This window comes from Natator depressus, chromosome 5, assembly GCF_965152275.1.
Source record: "Natator depressus isolate rNatDep1 chromosome 5, rNatDep2.hap1, whole genome shotgun sequence".
In the NCBI taxonomy this organism is placed as follows: domain Eukaryota; kingdom Metazoa; phylum Chordata; order Testudines; family Cheloniidae; genus Natator; species Natator depressus.
This window is the reverse complement of record NC_134238.1, coordinates 77,040,459-77,058,217: the sequence shown is the minus strand read 5'-3', so window position 1 is coordinate 77,058,217 and position 17,759 is coordinate 77,040,459. Positions and strand designations below refer to the sequence as shown.

At 39.8% G+C, this 17,759-nt stretch overlaps 1 protein-coding gene across 7 annotated transcripts in view; it reads right to left on the bottom strand.

Moving 5' to 3' along the window:
- Nucleotides 1-17,759, bottom strand: part of CSNK1G3 (casein kinase 1 gamma 3) — a 167,896-nt gene that overhangs the window by 109,942 nt on the left and 40,195 nt on the right. For all 7 annotated transcript variants that reach the window (XM_074953035.1, XM_074953036.1, XM_074953038.1 and 4 more), the window contains 2 exons: nt 14,151-14,573; nt 8,896-8,936 (listed from right to left, as the gene is read on the bottom strand). In XM_074953035.1, coding sequence (XP_074809136.1) covers nt 8,896-8,936; nt 14,151-14,328 — 219 coding nt within the window. In that variant the 5' untranslated portion in view covers nt 14,329-14,573. The remainder of the gene's footprint in view (nt 1-8,895; nt 8,937-14,150; nt 14,574-17,759) is intronic.

Sequence of the window (17,759 nt, the reverse complement as noted above, 5' to 3'; positions counted from 1 at the left end):
ACTTTGATGCATCCCTGGAAGAGGAACTGAACCATAGCGGTCCAGCTGGACAGCTTGGGCCTGAGCAACCCCGAGAGGGCGAAGACATTGCCTGCGAGGAGGGAGCCTTGGGGCACCACTCTATACCAGAGCAGGGACAATTTGAGAGATCCCAGAAGGGGCTGAGAGACCATCGAACCAGGGTACTGTGATAGGCCCTGCTGGACTGATTGAGGAGTGAGCGCAGAGATAGGGCTGCAAATAAAGCGACATTACAGAGGGTGCTGAGATAGGCCTCCCTGTGGGACTTATACCCTGGAAGGGGTTTGATTTTTATCTCACATACAGACTGTGAGAGACACTGCCCAAAGGGCTGAATTGCTGAAGATTCCACTGCAAGCCAGAGAGAAAGTGCAGGTTCATGCACTCGGACAAGGGGGCCTTTGCGAGAGGTGAGTGCCACCCTGTTACACAGTATCTATACCCAACAACAGTGAGAGTTAGAGTTTTGGCCTTAACTTTGAATTTCCTGCCTTTTGTTAGTTTATTATATGTTAACACACTACTTCCTTTTCATTGCTTCAAGTGATCAAGTAATTATAATTCTGTCTTACACATTGTAATAACACACACTAGGGCTTTACCAGAAGTAGGACTCCTTCAGAACTTCTAAAACAAGTTATTTGAAAATGGTTCTTAAAGCTTTCTACACAGCTTTAAGTGAAGTTGTTGTAAGACTCAGAGGAATTAGCAAATCAATATGGCAAAACTAAATTGCCAAGTCACAATCACTTCAGAGGTTGAATGAAATAAATATAGAAATACCTTAAACTCATTATTTTATATATAATAATTCATAAAATGGCAATGTTTATGGATGTGGCAACTTACTCAAAAAATCCATAAATGAACCAAATAGTATCAGATTTACATTTTTCTTAATCTGGAATACCATATAATTAGTGCTCCAAAATCACCAATCATGCAGAAGACACTATAAAGGTTTATTGTGATTACACTACCTCAGCAATTATCAGATTTTGAACACAGAAATAACTCAGCCCATATTCACCTTGTACTGGACTTAAAAGAGTTTCAGGAATATTTTAAAAGGAAAATTCATTTTAAAACTAAGGCTACACAATTCTGCTCTTTGGGAAAAAAGTTAGTTTGGGATGTTTTTTACGCCAGTTCCTACCTGTGGAATGAACTTTGTATTTGGCAACCCTGATTTAACCATGAAGTAGTTTGGTAGAAGTTCCTCTCATAAGCTTACTATATAATTATATTAAAAGCATTACTTTTTAGACTTGCCATTTTTTATTTCGCTATTCCACAGCTCAGGTTTTCATATTCTAAATTTCACTTTATATAACCAGAATGTTCGATATATAAGGTACTGCAAAAAATATTCTACAGCTGATTTGGAATAACTCCATGGCATTCATTAGTGGAGCCAAGAGACAGCTATGCAAGTTTTTCCAAAAAAGTGTTCATAAAAATTACAGAGCTTTACACCTTCATACATTCTTTGTCGCGGTTTTTTTGTTTGCTTTGTTTTTAAAAACCTCAATCCATTCTGAAATATCTTCATTATTATAGAAACTAACATTGGTTTACCCACAGCTTAGGGCTTGTCTACACTTACTGGGGATCGACGAGCGGCGACCAATGCATCGGCAGTTGATCTGCGGTCAATGACCCACTAAATCGCTCTCCCATCGACTCCTGTAGTCCCCCTGATCAAAAAGAGTAGGGAGAGTCGACGCGACAGCATCTCCAGTCAACATCGTGTAGCGTGGACCCCGCGGTAAGTAGATCTAAGCTATGTTGATTTGAGTTACGCTATTCATGTAACTCAAATTGCGTAGCTTAGATCGAATTTCCCCTGTAGTGTATACAAGGCCTAAGTCACATCCACAAGCACAGTAGAACTTCAATTTAAATAATGGTTGAAACTTAAGACTCTTCTTTACGGGGGTGTTAATCCACAACTTTTTGAGTTAATCCACTCTGAAAATACTTGCATATAAACAATGAAATTCATTATAGCGCACTCACTCCATATTTATCACAAATTCCAGAGTCCTGCTTCAAAATGAACTAACTTTGCTGAAAAGTGAGTTGGTCCCATCTATTGTTCATGTGCACGGAATGCTGCTGAGAACTACTTTGACAGTCAACCAATGGCTATCCCACATCACTTTACAGGTAACCATTACGGACTTGTCTGTTTACCTGCATGCCCTATCCTGCTCTGTCCCCTCCCCTTTTTACAACTGGCATACAGCACCATTTTATCCATTTGTTCCTGGATGCCAGTTTATTGCAATACCTGAAAGAATACTACAGAAGCCCTACAACACCCTGGATCTCATCGCCATCTGAGCAGAAGCATTCGTGCAGGAAAGTCTTGTAGCCTCCCACTGCAATTAAGACATTTTTGTGGACATTGCTGGGCAGATGTCCATGAGGGGCCACAACTGGGATGCTGAACAGTGTCAGATACACAGCAAAACAGCTCAGAAGCACCTACATTAAAATAAGGGCCAACAGGAAAAAACTCCAGTAGGGGACATATAACCTGTCCTTTTTAAGGTGCTGAATAGGATTTTACATAACTACATAACCACCCAACCCAGCCAACTAATGAAGCTTGCTCTCCCCTTGAGGAGCACCAGCAAGACACCCCAAATCCCAGGCAGCAATCCAGAGAAGGACTGAGGCTGATCCTATGGAAGGAACCTTTGCATGTACTTTTTTAAAACAAAACAAAATGTATTTTAAATTATAATTTGTTAGTATGCCATACTAGCTTCCATGCTGGGTGCCCCACAGAGCAGCTACTGTAGGTTGATGTGAGATAGAAGCCTTTCTAACTGAGGTCAAAATCTCCCTCCTGCCCTCGACCCAAACTGTCCATTTGCCACCTTCCCACCACCACCCATTCACTGTTCCAAAATGGCAGCTATTCGAGCTAGGTAATTGGCCTCCATCTCAAGCTACAGCCCCAACTACCTAAAATTTTTGGGCCCATGGCCATATACGTATTTTCTTTTCTCCTTTCCCTTCCGTCAGATGTCCTGCCCAATACCACCCCCACTCCAAACACTATTTGCCACCTCAAAATGGCAGCCAGCAGCATGGCACTGCTACTATCTCTCCCTCACTCCATCCCACAGCAGATTCAAATAAGGAAAACATTCTTTTGTGAAAAATGCAAAAGTTTATTGAGCAGTAATTACAAGAAAAGCAGCATTCTCTTTTCATGAGACAGACAACAGTGTATGCCCAAAAGTACAGCTCCCCTGTAAAAGCCCAATAATATGCATTCTTACAGATTGGTAACGGTGAATGTTTCAAATAATCATTGCAGAACCCTGTCTATTTTACTCTGTACTTTCAACATGTGTTCAGGTAAGAAAGCAAAATCTAAGGCTAAGGAATTGTTCAATTTTTGTTCAGAAACTAAGGAATAGCTGCATAGCCTTCCCCAATGGTATAGTTTGCAACTCCTTTCCACTCCAGCAAAACTGCTAGGGGGACCATCTTAGTGAATAACTTCACAGCGTATCTCCCTGGTCTGCCCTTTGCCTTTTTGAATATGACCATTCTCTGCATCCTAGTCACCTGCCTCAGTGCAACATCATCCAGAGTCAGGACAGCATTCTGGTGATGTAGAGGGAATTATGCACCTTGTTTATTATGCAGATTCTCCCTGCTAATCCCTCCATCATCATATAAGCACCTCCAAGGCACAGCAAAACTGCAAAGCAAGACCACAATTCCCAATCACAACCTCCTTTCCCTTCCCTGCACCCTTACCCTCAATCCTCCAAGACACAACAGCAAAGCCACACAGCATAATTTTTTTATTAAAGCTAATGTTAAAAAAAATTATATAATAGGTTGAGAAAAGAGTATCTGTACATCTGGATATAGTGTTTAGATTATTCACAAATACAAAGTTTGTTTTTAAAGTCATAAGATACATATAGATACATAAGATACATATGTGTGTGTGTGTGTGTGTGTGTGTGTGTATACACACACACACACACACACACACACACACACAAAATCAGCAATAACCCAAATTTAAGCGAATGAATTTAAGAATACAGTTTAGATATCTAGCATCCATACATTTGGGTGCATTACTCCTGAAAAAAGTTATACAGAGAATTGGTGGTGGAAAGCAAAATATATCAAGGAGTGAAGATTGTCCCTCCCAGTATTGCCGATGTCCGGTGATGTGTTCTACGTAGATGTCCCTTGACCACCTGATGGCGTCCGATACCATGAGTTGCCGCATCAGCCGAGCATAGCGTTGACCGACTCCACATTCTGTCAGCATTCGCTCATTACCAGGGTCCTATGCGCCCAGGGCTTCAACTGTCAGCGCATGAATTTGTACCTCGTAGCCCCTAGCTCTCAGGGTGTCAGCATATTTCTCCAGCTTTCGAGATTGGGCGTCATGAAAGCCGGGGTCCTGTTTTCAAAGGGCACGGTAACGTCCACCATGATGATCTTCTTCCAGTCCTCGTTGGTGACGACAATGTCTGTCGGTTCCGGGAACGGTGGAGTTCATGGTGACCTTCCCTATGGACATGGGGTAGTGTCTCGTTGGCATAGCTGCACTTCCTGCATCGGTTGTCCTGATTCCTATAGTGGACAGCTCCATTCAGCGAGATGCAGGCCTGGTGGATGAACCTCCAGTCGGCAAATCAGCTGAAGCTTCCAGGGAGGAAGTGGTTGCTGGCATCCCACTTACACGTCACCTTGAAGGCCTTGCCCTGGTCCGGCTTCTGTTTCAAGTTTTCCATGTATTGGCAGCGGATAGCATCCTTCTGGGTCCTCTCCAGCATGGTTCTAGCTCTGGGAGTGATGGTGCGCTCCATGTTCTTCACCTCTGGCACCAGGACTCCCAGCTCCCAATGCATACATGGCTTACTACCTCAGGGGTTCCCCCAAGACTTGGAAGAATCTCAGGGAGGTAAAGCCAGAAATGGATAAAAATGTTATCACAGCCTCTCTAGAATATGAATAATACTCCTGTCTCATTTTTTAATACCCCCAAAGCTACAGCACCCGCACTGGCCAGACCCTCAAAGACAAGGCCTTTGTCAGTGGCTGGCAAACCTGAGGGGGAAAAAAAACAGAAAAATTGTGAAGAAATGTTCATAAATATCATTAGAGTCTCCGTCACAAAAAAAAATAAAGAGAAAAGAGATGGAGGCAGTAACTGAGGACAAAGAGTGAATGACAAGGAGCTCTCCAGGGAGTTCACTGCAAAAGGACAGCATAGCAGTTGAACTGCCATGGCCAAAGTCAGTATGGAAAAAGACAGGGAGATGGCAGAGGCAACTCCTGGAGAAGATAGGAAGCCAAAAGGCCCTGTTGTAGTGCATGATACTATTAGGGCAGCAGGCAATACAATACTGCAAACCAGCAGCTAGCCAAGTTATGTAGGCCATGGACAACACTGGCTACTGGAACAACTCCTCCCCACTATACTCCCGCAGAACTGCTCCCAGAAGCCATTCCCCTCATGGACACCAGCTCAAGACACAGAGAACAGGGCACCTGGCACCCCCTCTTTTGAGCCCTCTATCACTCCAGGTAACTTTTGAGCCTTGGCACTCCACTTCAGAAGAAGCAGAGCCAAACTGTTTACTCTGCTGTGACTTAAGTGCCCCACTCCTTGCATACTTCTCTGCACTGAACTGCTGCACTTTACTGTTTTGTTTCACTGCTGATTTAATGAAAAGGTCATTTGTCATTACATAATTGTTGCATAGTAAATTTTTATTAAACAACCTGACGAATGAAATTTTAAAGGCATCAACAGTTCATTTTACACAGAAAATAATTACATTTTCACTAATTCATCAGGGTTTGCAACCACATGCAGGTAAACACACACGGTGCAACAGGAACTGCCACAACACAACACCCATAGAACAAAACAGTACAGCTTTGCAATTTCAGGCCTGAGGTTCAAAATAAGATCAATAGGCCTCCCTGACAATATCACCCTGGCTATTAGCATTTTGTCCTCGACACTTTGCTGGCTGCTCAAATGGCTGAGCAAATCTCTCCATCTCCGCCTCCCACCCATTGATAAGGTTTTCTCCCTTACACTCACAAATACTGTTCAAAGAGACAACATTTGGGATTTTTTTCTGTTGCTTCTAGTCTATTCCACAAACAAAGCCATATCCCTTTCCAACAGCCAAATTAATTCTCAGCTGTCTTTCTGCAACTATTGAGGCAGTAGTTAACAGTTCCTATCTTCTAAGCAGCCAATTCAAAATGATCTGGACAAACTAGAGAAACAGTCTGAAGTAAACAGAATGAAATTCAATAAAGAGAAATGCAAAGTACTCCACTTAGGAAGAAACAATCAATCGTACAAACACAAAATGGGAAATGGCTGCCTCGAAAGGAGTACTGCAGACAGGGATGTAGGTGTTATAGTGGATCACAAGCTAAATATGAGTCAACAGTGTAACACTGTTGCAAAAGACGCAAATATCATTCTGGGATGCATTAGCAAGAGTGTTGTAAGCAAGATTTGAGAAGTAATTCCTCCACTCTATGCCATACTAAGGCATCAGCTGGATATTGTGTCCAGTTCTGGGGCTGAGATTTCAGAAGAGATGGGGACAAATTGGAGAAAGTCCAGAAAAGAACAAAAATTATTAAAGGTCTAGAAAATAATGTTCTGAGGAAAGACTGAAAAAACTGTGTTTGTTTAGTCTGCAGAAGAGAAGACTGAAGGGAGACACGATACCAGTTTTCAAGTACATAAAAGGTTGTTACAAGGAGGAGTGTGAAAAATTCTTAACCTCTAAGGACAGGACAAGAAGCAATGAGCTTAAATTGCAGCAAGGGAGGTTTAGGTTGGACATTAGGAAAAACTTCCTAACTGTCAGAGCAGTTAAGCAGTGGGACAAATTGCCTAGAGAGGTTGTGGAATCTCTGTCATTGGACGGTTTTAAGACCAGATTAGACAAACATATCAGGAATGGTCTAGTTATTACATAGTCCTGCCTTGAGTGCAGGGCCTGAACTGGATGATCTCTTGAGGTCCTGGTCCCTTCCAGTCCTATGCTTCTATGAATGGCTTCACTAACCAGGGAAGCAGAGGGTAAGCCAGGTCTCCCAGGATAAAACTGGAGGAAATGTCCACGCTATTAATGTCTATATCATTCCCAGGACCAAGGAGTCTAACTTCTATTAATTTAAATACACCTAAATTTCAAAAGATCTTAACACTGTGGACTCTTCCAGACCACCCTGAAGTTATGTCTATAAACTTGCAATGGCAGTCAACAAGCCCTTGGAGTACCATGGAGAAATACCCCTTTCTCTTTATGAATTCTGAGCCCTGACTCGGGTAGGAGAAGAGGCAGCAAAGAGGCACATGGGTCCCCATCAGTTGTCCCAATACAATCTGAGAATCACACGAGTACAAAAATCAATAACCTCCAGAGCATTATCAAGCTTTATAACCCAGGGGAGCAGTACCTTTTCCATGGCATCACACACCTGCCTGACAATGGCCCCAATGGGTATGACGCTTGTCCACATGTACAGGGCACCGAAAGTTGGTTCACTGCTGCTGTAGCTGCAGGGTCAGTTCAGCACATATCTCCAAAAAGGTTGGCCTCCCAGAAATTCTTTCACCAATGCTGGTCATCCCAGGTCTGCAGAACAATCATTTTCCACCAATCCATGCTGGTTTTCCAAGGCCAGAAGTAGTGCCGCATGCTGTGAAGCTGCTCCAGGAACTAGTCCTCTACTCAGTTGCTCGGTGTCTTTCTTGTTCTGCCACCACTGGAGATCCTCCTGCTGCTGGAGGAGCTGCTGCCACATTGTTTGCTTGACGGTGAATCAGGCAAAATTCAAAACTGAATTCATCCACCTTTGAGTGTTAAATACAGCCCAAGTAGGCTATGCGTATATCAAGGTTGCCAGCATACTGGTGCCAAGCATTGTTGGGCCCAAGCTCCCCACAGCAATTCAAAAATGGTGCTACCAATCCTTAAAAAGGGCAGGGGCAGAGTCAAATGAATCACAGGATTTTTAAAATAATCATCAGAACCCGCCTGGCTTCCACTACGCATCCCACAACAGACTGAAAAAAAATCCCAGAATGCACACTGCTCAACAGCAAAAGCAAAGGAGCGCCCTTACAGAGCGCCATATGCGCAGTTCGCAGCAAATCGCTGCCGAGTGTACACAATGATGCGTGTTGACAAAGGGTACAGTGCCTTGGGTGCAAGCTATTACTACAGCTTCCGTAACATGTGTTACTTGACAGCAAAAAGCTATGAATTAAACCCCTCTGCAGACAAGCCCTTAAAATGTGGGAAAGAATGTCATGGTCATAAGCGTATCACATCTGATATGGAAGTTATAAGTATTCATTAGTAAATTACATCAAACATCTCACATTCTACAGATATCTCAGTAATTAAAAGGCAGCTACCTGTTCACAGTGAGAAGCAAGAGTAGAAATGATGACAGACAAGATAAACTGAAAAGTTGGGAGTTAATTGGAAAAATAGTCATCCAGGATCTCCACTGCTGCTCTCCTGCTGGACAGAAGCAGAATTTCTAGATTCTTTCCTCTGGGTTTTCTCTGTTGTCACATTTTTCAATCCTCTACTGCTATTGCAGGAAAGAGGAATCCACCTGGTATGATTGGTGGACAGATTCCTGAAATAGTAGTCAGTCTGGTTCACCCATGAAACTAGTGACAAGCTGAAACTAGTATAATTCAGTGGTAATACACACAAGTAGACTTAGTTGCATATAAACAAACCATTATTTGAAAGTAAATTTCTAACCAAATTCACATCTCAAATATTGAGAAAAGTCAGTCTGAATACAAAAAAATTAACTTACCAGCTTAATTGCCACATATTCATTTGTGTACAAATTTTTTCCTTAAAAAAAGACAAAAACAAGAATGTCAGACTCTGCCAGGAGTTGCTTTTAAAGACACAGAATTGAGACAGATCCGTTTTGCCAAAATCTACATCCACATAAAACATTAATGAGGCTCCACTATGGCTATTTGCTTCAGCAACTAAACGCACTACTTGCCAAAGAGCTTATTGACAAAGTAACACTCAGGCTTGTGACCAGCCTAAATAGCACCCTATGTTTTGCTTTCACTGCACTGAAGTAACACATGACTTTAACACATGACCAAAGAATGAATGGCAATTCACCCAACGGGTTGACAAAAGGGTGATTCCAACACCCTTCCTTTGATTGCTTTTTATTTATTTGGGGGGAGGTGGGCAGGGGGGAGAAAGGGTAATATTTCAACAATTAAATTGAAATATTCCTTTAACTTAATACATAATTGATTTTAAAAGTGTATTTTATCAAAAATAAATTTGCAGTGTCAATATTGGCAGACCACAAAGCAGAATCAGCTATAAAACTTACTCATTAACACAACTAACAAGATTTGCTACTGTTTAGTTCGTCCCCAAAACTCCAGGCCTATCTCTGTTAAATACATGACTGAATAGATACAATGCGCGGGGGGGGGGGGGGGGGGGATTAATGTTTTCAACAGAGTAAGAAAATATTTAATTGCTAGTGAAATACAGAAAATTAATGAAACAAGTAAGCCTGTCTGAAGAACACATCAGTGTTATGCACGCCTAGATTAAGGAAATCAAATGCTATTATAATTTTAAACCCGATTTAAGCACTTTGATTACAATTTCAAGTTTAATATGGATTTTTTTTTCAAATAAGAAAACTAGAGGTTGCACGAGAAAGAAAAATCAGTGCAAACAAATTAAAACAATATGCACTGTTCCAACAGAAAGCTCAAGAAGTTAATTGCAAGAAAGGGTACATTTGTACCCTAACAACTCCTATTTTCAATGATTTGTAACTCAGTGGAGGTTTAGATTTTTTTTTAAAGCTAGCTTTCCTCTTGCTATTTCTTTAAAAATATATTTAACTAAGCTGCTAAACTTTAGTGGCATAGGTTTAAAGAAGTGAATTTAATTATTTTAATACTATATTATCAAGAGAATGCATTTCACAAAGAACACGTCCTAAAGAGCATCAAAAGCTGGAAATGTTGCTGAGGCACAATATAGGTCACTGACCAACTGTACAGAAAGCACTGCCGGATTCCAAGGCTACTCTGTGGCCCTCAGTGACTTTACCTTGTTAGTTAGCACCAGTTCCTAACATCTTTGTTGCTATTTGGGAAATGAAAGTTAGAAACTGAACAGACAGGAGAAAAGTAAAAACACTGAGATGGAGTGAAGAGGTGGTGAGAGAAAAAAAAAGAGTCTGAAAAACTGGTATTCAAGTGGAACAGTGGGGTGCATTTGATTACTGTTAATTTCATGGAAAAACATGCTTGAAGAAAAACTTCACAGCCATGATACCGAGACTGTAAAAATTTACTAGTGCAAATAATTTCAGATTTGGGGTTTGTTTTAAAAGATGAATATCAGCCAATTGCATGAGGTAAACTAACAAGGGTTGCAGTTTTGTCATGAAAAATTTTAACAGAATTAAGGTAAAACAGGGTAAAAGCTCATTGTTAACACATAAAACAACCTGTTTGCCAATATTTTAGGAAGGTTTACTGGAGAGGAGTTTGCTATTTTAAAGATACCGTCAATTTGAAAAATCGCATTTCAAATCAGGAAAATTTTGTACTAACCATTAATACAACAAACCTGTATGGTTATTATGGCTAAAAGACCACAGAATTATTTCTCTTTTTTCAGTTTTACTTCATTTACAAAATGCTGTAAGATGCACATTTTCACTGTCTTGTTGACTGTCAATACTGAATTTTTTAATTCTCTACTAATTATAGGGTGTTCTATCAGAAAATTGACTCAAATTAAATTAAAAAATTCGAGTCAATTGTGTCATTTTAAAATATATTGAACGTATAAAAGGCATCAGATTTGACAGCTCTGGAGCGTTAATTCCTCTCTTTAGGCACATGATGTACCATCGGTTATAGGCAGCAGCAACATAAGTTTTCCCTCATAGCATCATGGATGCACGGTTGAGTTGAAAACAATAGGAATTGCAAATTAAGTCCTATTAAGAAAAATAAGACCGTTTAGTTTGTTGCAACTTGAACACAGTATCTAGTGCTTACAAAGGCTAAAAGCCCCAGCTCCCAAAAGTCAGTAAGATTCTGAATTTTGCTGGTGGACTATGTGCCTGTAAGAGGAAGGGAGACCTGAATTCTTTGTGGACTGATATTTCCATTTTGATAACCTCTACTCCCCAAACCTATCGGGAGGGGGGAGAGAAGATTCCAAAGTGCACAGAAACCCAGGAGAATCTATCCCACATTATGGGTTATATGATGGGAGCCCTGTCATCACACGCTAGAACCAGTTAAATGTCTGGTGTGAGAGAGCAGGGGAGTGGGCACACTGCCCAGTGTTAAATTAATCCAGTTGTGGCCTACCACTTAAATACATCCAACGTGTCTGTTCATTTGCTTGCATGTCCTGATCAATTTACCATGTCACCAACCTCTATAAGCCATCAGAAAGATATGGTAACACCTTTTTTTTCCCCAGCATGGACAGATCACAATAGCTTCCAAGTTGTTGCTAAGTTCCTTCTACCTCAGGGGTTCTCAAACTGGGGGCTGTGACCCCTTAGGGGGTCATGCGGTTATTACGTGGGGGGTCACAAGCTTTCAGCCTCCACCCCCAAACCCTGCTTCACCTCCAGCATTTATAAACATAAAAAAGGTTATCTGAATTAATGTGGGGGGGGGGGGGTTGTACTCAAAGTCTTGCTGTGTAAAAGGTGTCACCAATACAAACTTTTGAGAACCACTGTTCTATCTAATAGTCTCTCATTTATCCCAGGTCTTAACTTTGTTGCTCTACATTAAGACTGCAATCCTGTAAAGATTTATGCCCGTACCTCAACTTTACGATCTGTAAGTCATTTCATTGAAATGCATAACATTAAGCACATGCATAAATCTTTGTAGGACTGGGGCCTAAATTTTTTATCATCACATTCACACATGCAAAATTCTAAGTATCAAATAATCATAGGCTTTTGTTTTAAATTACAAACAGAGTCTATGACAAATCTAATTTTAATCATAACTTTTAATGTGAATGATCTACAAATTTAAATGATTTTATATAATACAGTCTGATAAGTAGACTTTTCATGCTCTGACCAGACATTCACTTTTAGCAGAGGCAGATAAAGTAAAGGCGGCCAATGCACATGGCTGCTGTAAGGGAAACACCACTGTTCTCCCTTCCTTACATCTCTCCTTCCCTGTCAGTTATCCAATTCTATTTCTCTTAGGTTCATGCTCCCCTGTCTATCGCTCAGAGTGCAGCCGATGGGCTTTTTTAGTTTCAATCTCATACTCATCTATATCTAAAGTCAGCAGATTATCCACGGCTAACTTTGCATGTTATGCACACTAGCAAGTTGAGCTGTTGAGATAGAAGTGGATTTCTCTATTACCTTCAGCTGCTTTTGCACTTAGGAAATCCCAATCACCACAAGCAGCAAAGTAAAAACTTACAAGTACTGAGTCTATTTCTCCCTGCTTCCATTCTACTTACTAGGAGAACCAAAACCTTGTCAAAATATATCAAAACAGATACACAATAATAAATATACATTTATGTGACAGATAATAATAGGTTCCTACAGGCTATGTCAAATTTCACAGACCTTATTTCTCATTTCTGTGTTTATCAAAAAAGGAAGAGAGACCAGACAAAAATAAGTTCTGTTATGAAATGTCTGGGGGGAAAAAAACTTCCTGAATTTCTTATAGTTGTCTTAACAAATGATATTTAGGAGAGTTAATACACTGGTTCTATTTAGTGCATACAGTGTCTGAAATCCACTGAAAAAAAAATCTAGCAAAAAGAGAAGTTAGGATATAGTTATAGCCTAAATTCTGAACTTCATAGGTATGAGGACAAACTTAGATCCTCGATACTATTTTAAATACATCAGTATTTATACATCAGTATAAATCAGTTTTATTACAGCCACAAATGATTAGAATGCAACTAAACACAGTGTTTCCTGCTGAGAGTGCGAAAGAGGAAGGAAAAAAAAAAAAAAAAACAGTAACATATCTGAATTGCAGTTAAATCACCAGATAATCTAGAAGTGCATACAGTATACCAAAGTCTGTGCTAACAGATTAGTTTATAAACTCTTACTATAAATAAGCATGTTGGAAAATGAAAACTTTGAGAAAAATGCACTCTTGGACTTAAACCAGTGCCCAGAGTAATGTGCTTTACAAGGGTTGGATATTGTTAGAGAAGCTATCCTCCTCATGACAAACATTAAACTGTGGTCCCCTATTCTGCCCTGCAGTGATTATTCATAGATTTTCTGAAGAATACCATGGAATACAGACAATTAGTTGGCCTGAACAGCAACCTATCTCAAAATAGAGTCAGGTGTCAGAGTACATACTTGTGTCACTGCTGAGCACAAAATGGTTATATTTTTGAATACTAGTATTGCAGTAATTGCATAGGCAAACTCAATCTGAGATACTTACAACACAAAAGCTACTGTACAAAACCGAACTATTTTACTTAGCTAGATTTTAAAAACTAATACCCAATAGCGTACCTAAGGCAAATAAAATAAACTTTTAAACACTGCAACCTTTATAATGTTCAACTCAACCTTTTAATATAAGTGCTTAAATATACAATATGTATATTTTACGTAAGTGTAGATCTCTGTTTATTCTTCCCTTGCATCAGAAAGTTGTGAATTTAACTTAGTCTGAAACAAAAGTGTTCACAAACTCAGCATAGTAATACTGTAGACAAAGTAATGACTTCAATTGACATATTTACTTGTGTTTTTATATATAAAGTCATTACTTTGTCTGCAGTATTACTTGATATGTATACACACACACACACACACACACACACACACCCCGCACATTAAAGACTAGATAATTCTGTAAGAAAAATATTTCAAAAGACGTTATCTCTGCAACACTAAACAAAATTGAGTACTGTAATAGGAAAAAGAGTTTATATGGAAGGTAAACATATTGTGAATGTCTAGTTTGCATGTACATCTTGAATCAGATAGAGTGGAATAAGGAATACCAGTCTTACCTAATCGTAGTTCTCCAAAATTACCACATCCAATTTTTTTGCCAACTCTAAAGTTAGGTCCAACCATTAACACTCCAGAGTTCGAAGAGCCAGTGCCACGTGGATTGTGACCTGAACGCCCACTAGGCCGTGCCATTCTATCATCTGGTTTGTCCTTGTCTTTCTTTTTACCATCCATATCAAGTTTACGGTACTCCACTTTGAATTTTTTTTTAAAATCAAGACAAGCAAACTCAAACGGGATAATGTGAGAATGGAAACATCACTAGTTAAGTGCTCCAGCTGGTTAATCAGTCACTAAATTGTAGTTGATAGTAGTCAGTGGCTGCATATTCATCCCATTCGCAAAATAGTTTTCCTTGGTAGTCTTTGAAGCAAAATATATACTCAGTGTGTATCCTACCAGCAGGATTTACAGAGACTCTGTAAACGAAAAAGAAAATTAAACAGAGTATACATATTTGGAACAAGATATCTTCCTACAGTGTCACATGATTAAAGTATAATAAATAGAGCTTTTTTATATACCCATGTTGCACAACATTACCATAGTGACTAATTTTTGCCCTCAGATTCATATACACAACTCCCACTGATTTCAATGGGAATTGTGCAGGAAAATCTGAAAGCAGAATTTGAATACAGATTGTTAAGTAATACATTACTTTTTGCAAAACATATCCAGCCTGAACTATCTAGTGTAAAAACTTGATACTGTAATTTAAAGAATGTCCATAAAATCTCAAAATCAGTTATGCCAGTTTTGAAGCAACTGATAGAGCACTTCAGACAAACACGATGTACACTCATTCTCTGAAGCTGATCAACTCATTAAAGTTAAAAGGAAAAAAAGAGATTCAAAACTACACTTATTTCTTTTCCTTTTTCTGAATGGTAAGACATCTTATTTTTGATGCTTAATGGAACGCTTAACAACGAGTGCCAAGTACTTTTAATATATTGTTCTCCATTATTTCTAGTACTGCCAGTTTTGAAAATAAAAGCTATTTCCTTACCAACTTTCTTTTTTTTTTTCTTTTATTATTAAAGGAATAGTTTTGTCATCACACACTTTTTTGGTTCAATTCACTTCATTGCTTAGGCACTAATTCCAACAAGACTTTCATCAAAATGAATATTATATGTTAGTGTACTGCTGCCATAAAGTCCAGTAGAAGGATCAAAAAAAGACTTTATTTAGGCCCTTCATGAATGGTGGCTATTGTTTGCTATTTGAATCACTTGATAAAAATCATTTAAAAACCCCAAAGTTCAGATGACATGTACCCATCACATTCCAGCAATCTTAGAGAAGGTCAAATTTTGGTCCCAAGACAATTTAACAATATCCTTTCACATATATTCTATTTTAAATGTTAGGATTACCTGGAAGTTAAATCCAAGATGTCTCTCTTTAGAGCAAACTTTATAACTATCACATTCTAAAACACATTGTTTTTGGAATATTATTCTCTCTTTAATTTACATCATTTTCAAACATAATTTTAGCAGAACAGATGTCACTTTTTGTGTATGCCAGAAGCAGATGAAAAAGGTAATACTATATTCTGTTACACTAAATCAATAGACATGACAACTATCATAATGCTACAAAATCAAAGTGCAAGTACAGAAAGGAAGAGCCATGTTGCCATTCCCTGCCTAGATGGTACAAGACTGCAAGGAAGAATACCCTCCCCACTGTTGACCTCTGCCAATTAAATCATGGTTGTTTCTGATATGATCTTAGCTGGTGGCTTTAAGCACCAATCAATCAGCAACCGGGCTGTAGACTCATGTCAACTCAGAGGGAAGTACATAAGACATGGGACAGTTTGGGGAAGATACCAGATCACCTAAACTCTCAAGAGTACATTTGAGGGTATAAAAGGCATGCTCTGGGACCATGAATAAAACAAAGGCCTGTTTCCAATCTGCTTGTCTAAAACATTAGATACTCAGAGTGGGTCTCTGCTTCATTCCGAAAAACCCAAAAGGATTTGGACAACTGTTCATACCACCATGGAGGTATGAGGTCATTTTGGATCAGCATTTAAGTATAGTCTGCAAGGTTATTCCTGTCCATGTTTTTTGCCACAGGCTGTCTGGAGCAACTGTGGGAGGTCTAAGACAACAAAATTTTATTTTGGGGGGTGAGGGGGAAGCAAAGGAGGACCTGGGAGAACATGATTCATTTGTCACCAGCTTCAACCGCATCTCACTGCGTCTGGAGGGTTACATTATCCACACTAACTACATCTCCATCTCCAAGAACCACAGTTACCGTAGGGTAAGTAATAATTCTCTTCAAGTATTTGTCAGTGTGGGTCCCACTGTAGATGACTGGCAAGCAGTGTCCTCTTCAGGATGGCAGTAATGTGGAGTACCAACTGAATGAGAGACCTGAGCACTGTTCTCCCAAATCTAGCATCAGATTTCGCAGTCAAGTCCAGTGTTTTACAAGTGTGAGCAGATTTTGGAAACAGACTGAGAAGGTTACTTGGACTCTGGTTGAATAAGCTTTGATCATCAATAAGGGTGATACTTCTGTGGCAGCTGGAAAAAGAGTGAGAATCTCCAACTGTCTAAATGGACAATTCAGTGTAAGTGGCCTGGCCTTTAGAGCAACCAACTATAGTCACAATCAGCCATGGCAATAGTAGGAAATACTTAGTCCTGTCAGAGTAGTAATATAGGGCATGAGATATATCCTACATGTGCAGTTTTAACTCGTGCATGGAATTAGGTTTAAGGAAAAACAAAAAACAAAACAACCAACTCACCTGTTTAAGTGAAATTCAGACACCACATTGGGGATTAACTTTGCATGACATGACATCTCAGAACCACCTTGTCCTTGGGGGTACAAGGAGTATGGGGGTTGGACTGTGTGTGCCTGAAACTTGTTCACTCTCCTGGCTGAGGTGATAGCCACTAGAAAAACTATTTTAAGGGTTATATGATGGAGGGAGCTACTGCAAGTCGGACTCCATCAGCTTCAGAAAGACAATGTTGAGGGCCCACACAGGCTGTTATCAATGGTAAGCATGCATTAGACCTTTGAGGAATTTCAATATGGTTGGAAGAGAGAAGACCAGGACCAACTGTATCAGAAGATGGCACGCCAATATTCCTACTAGGTGTGCCTTGATCAGACCAGAGAGTCCAGACTGTTTCAACTGCAATAAGTAATCTAGAATTTTAGTTAACAATACTTGTTCAGGCACTAGGTCATATCGGGTCTTCCATATGGAAAAATCTCTTCACTTGAAAAAATAAGTCTTCCTTGTGGACTGGTTCCTTCTTTGTGCCAGGATGTCCTGAACATGTGAAGAGCAGTCTTTTTTCATGGTATTCATCCAGCCAGCATCCGAACAGTTAGTTGTAATGATGCAGATCTGGATTCAATACTTGTCCCTGGTTCTGTGACAACAGGTCTAGGAGCCTGATCTAGGGGCCGTGGAAATGTGTTCACCAAGTTCATCAGCCAGAACTTTCTCAGACAGTAGACAGCTATGAGGATGAGTCTGGCCCACAAATCAGAGAAAAGGCATACAGCAGCCCTTATTTCTACTGCAGTAGGTAGACTTCCAACCAGGATCCTGGACT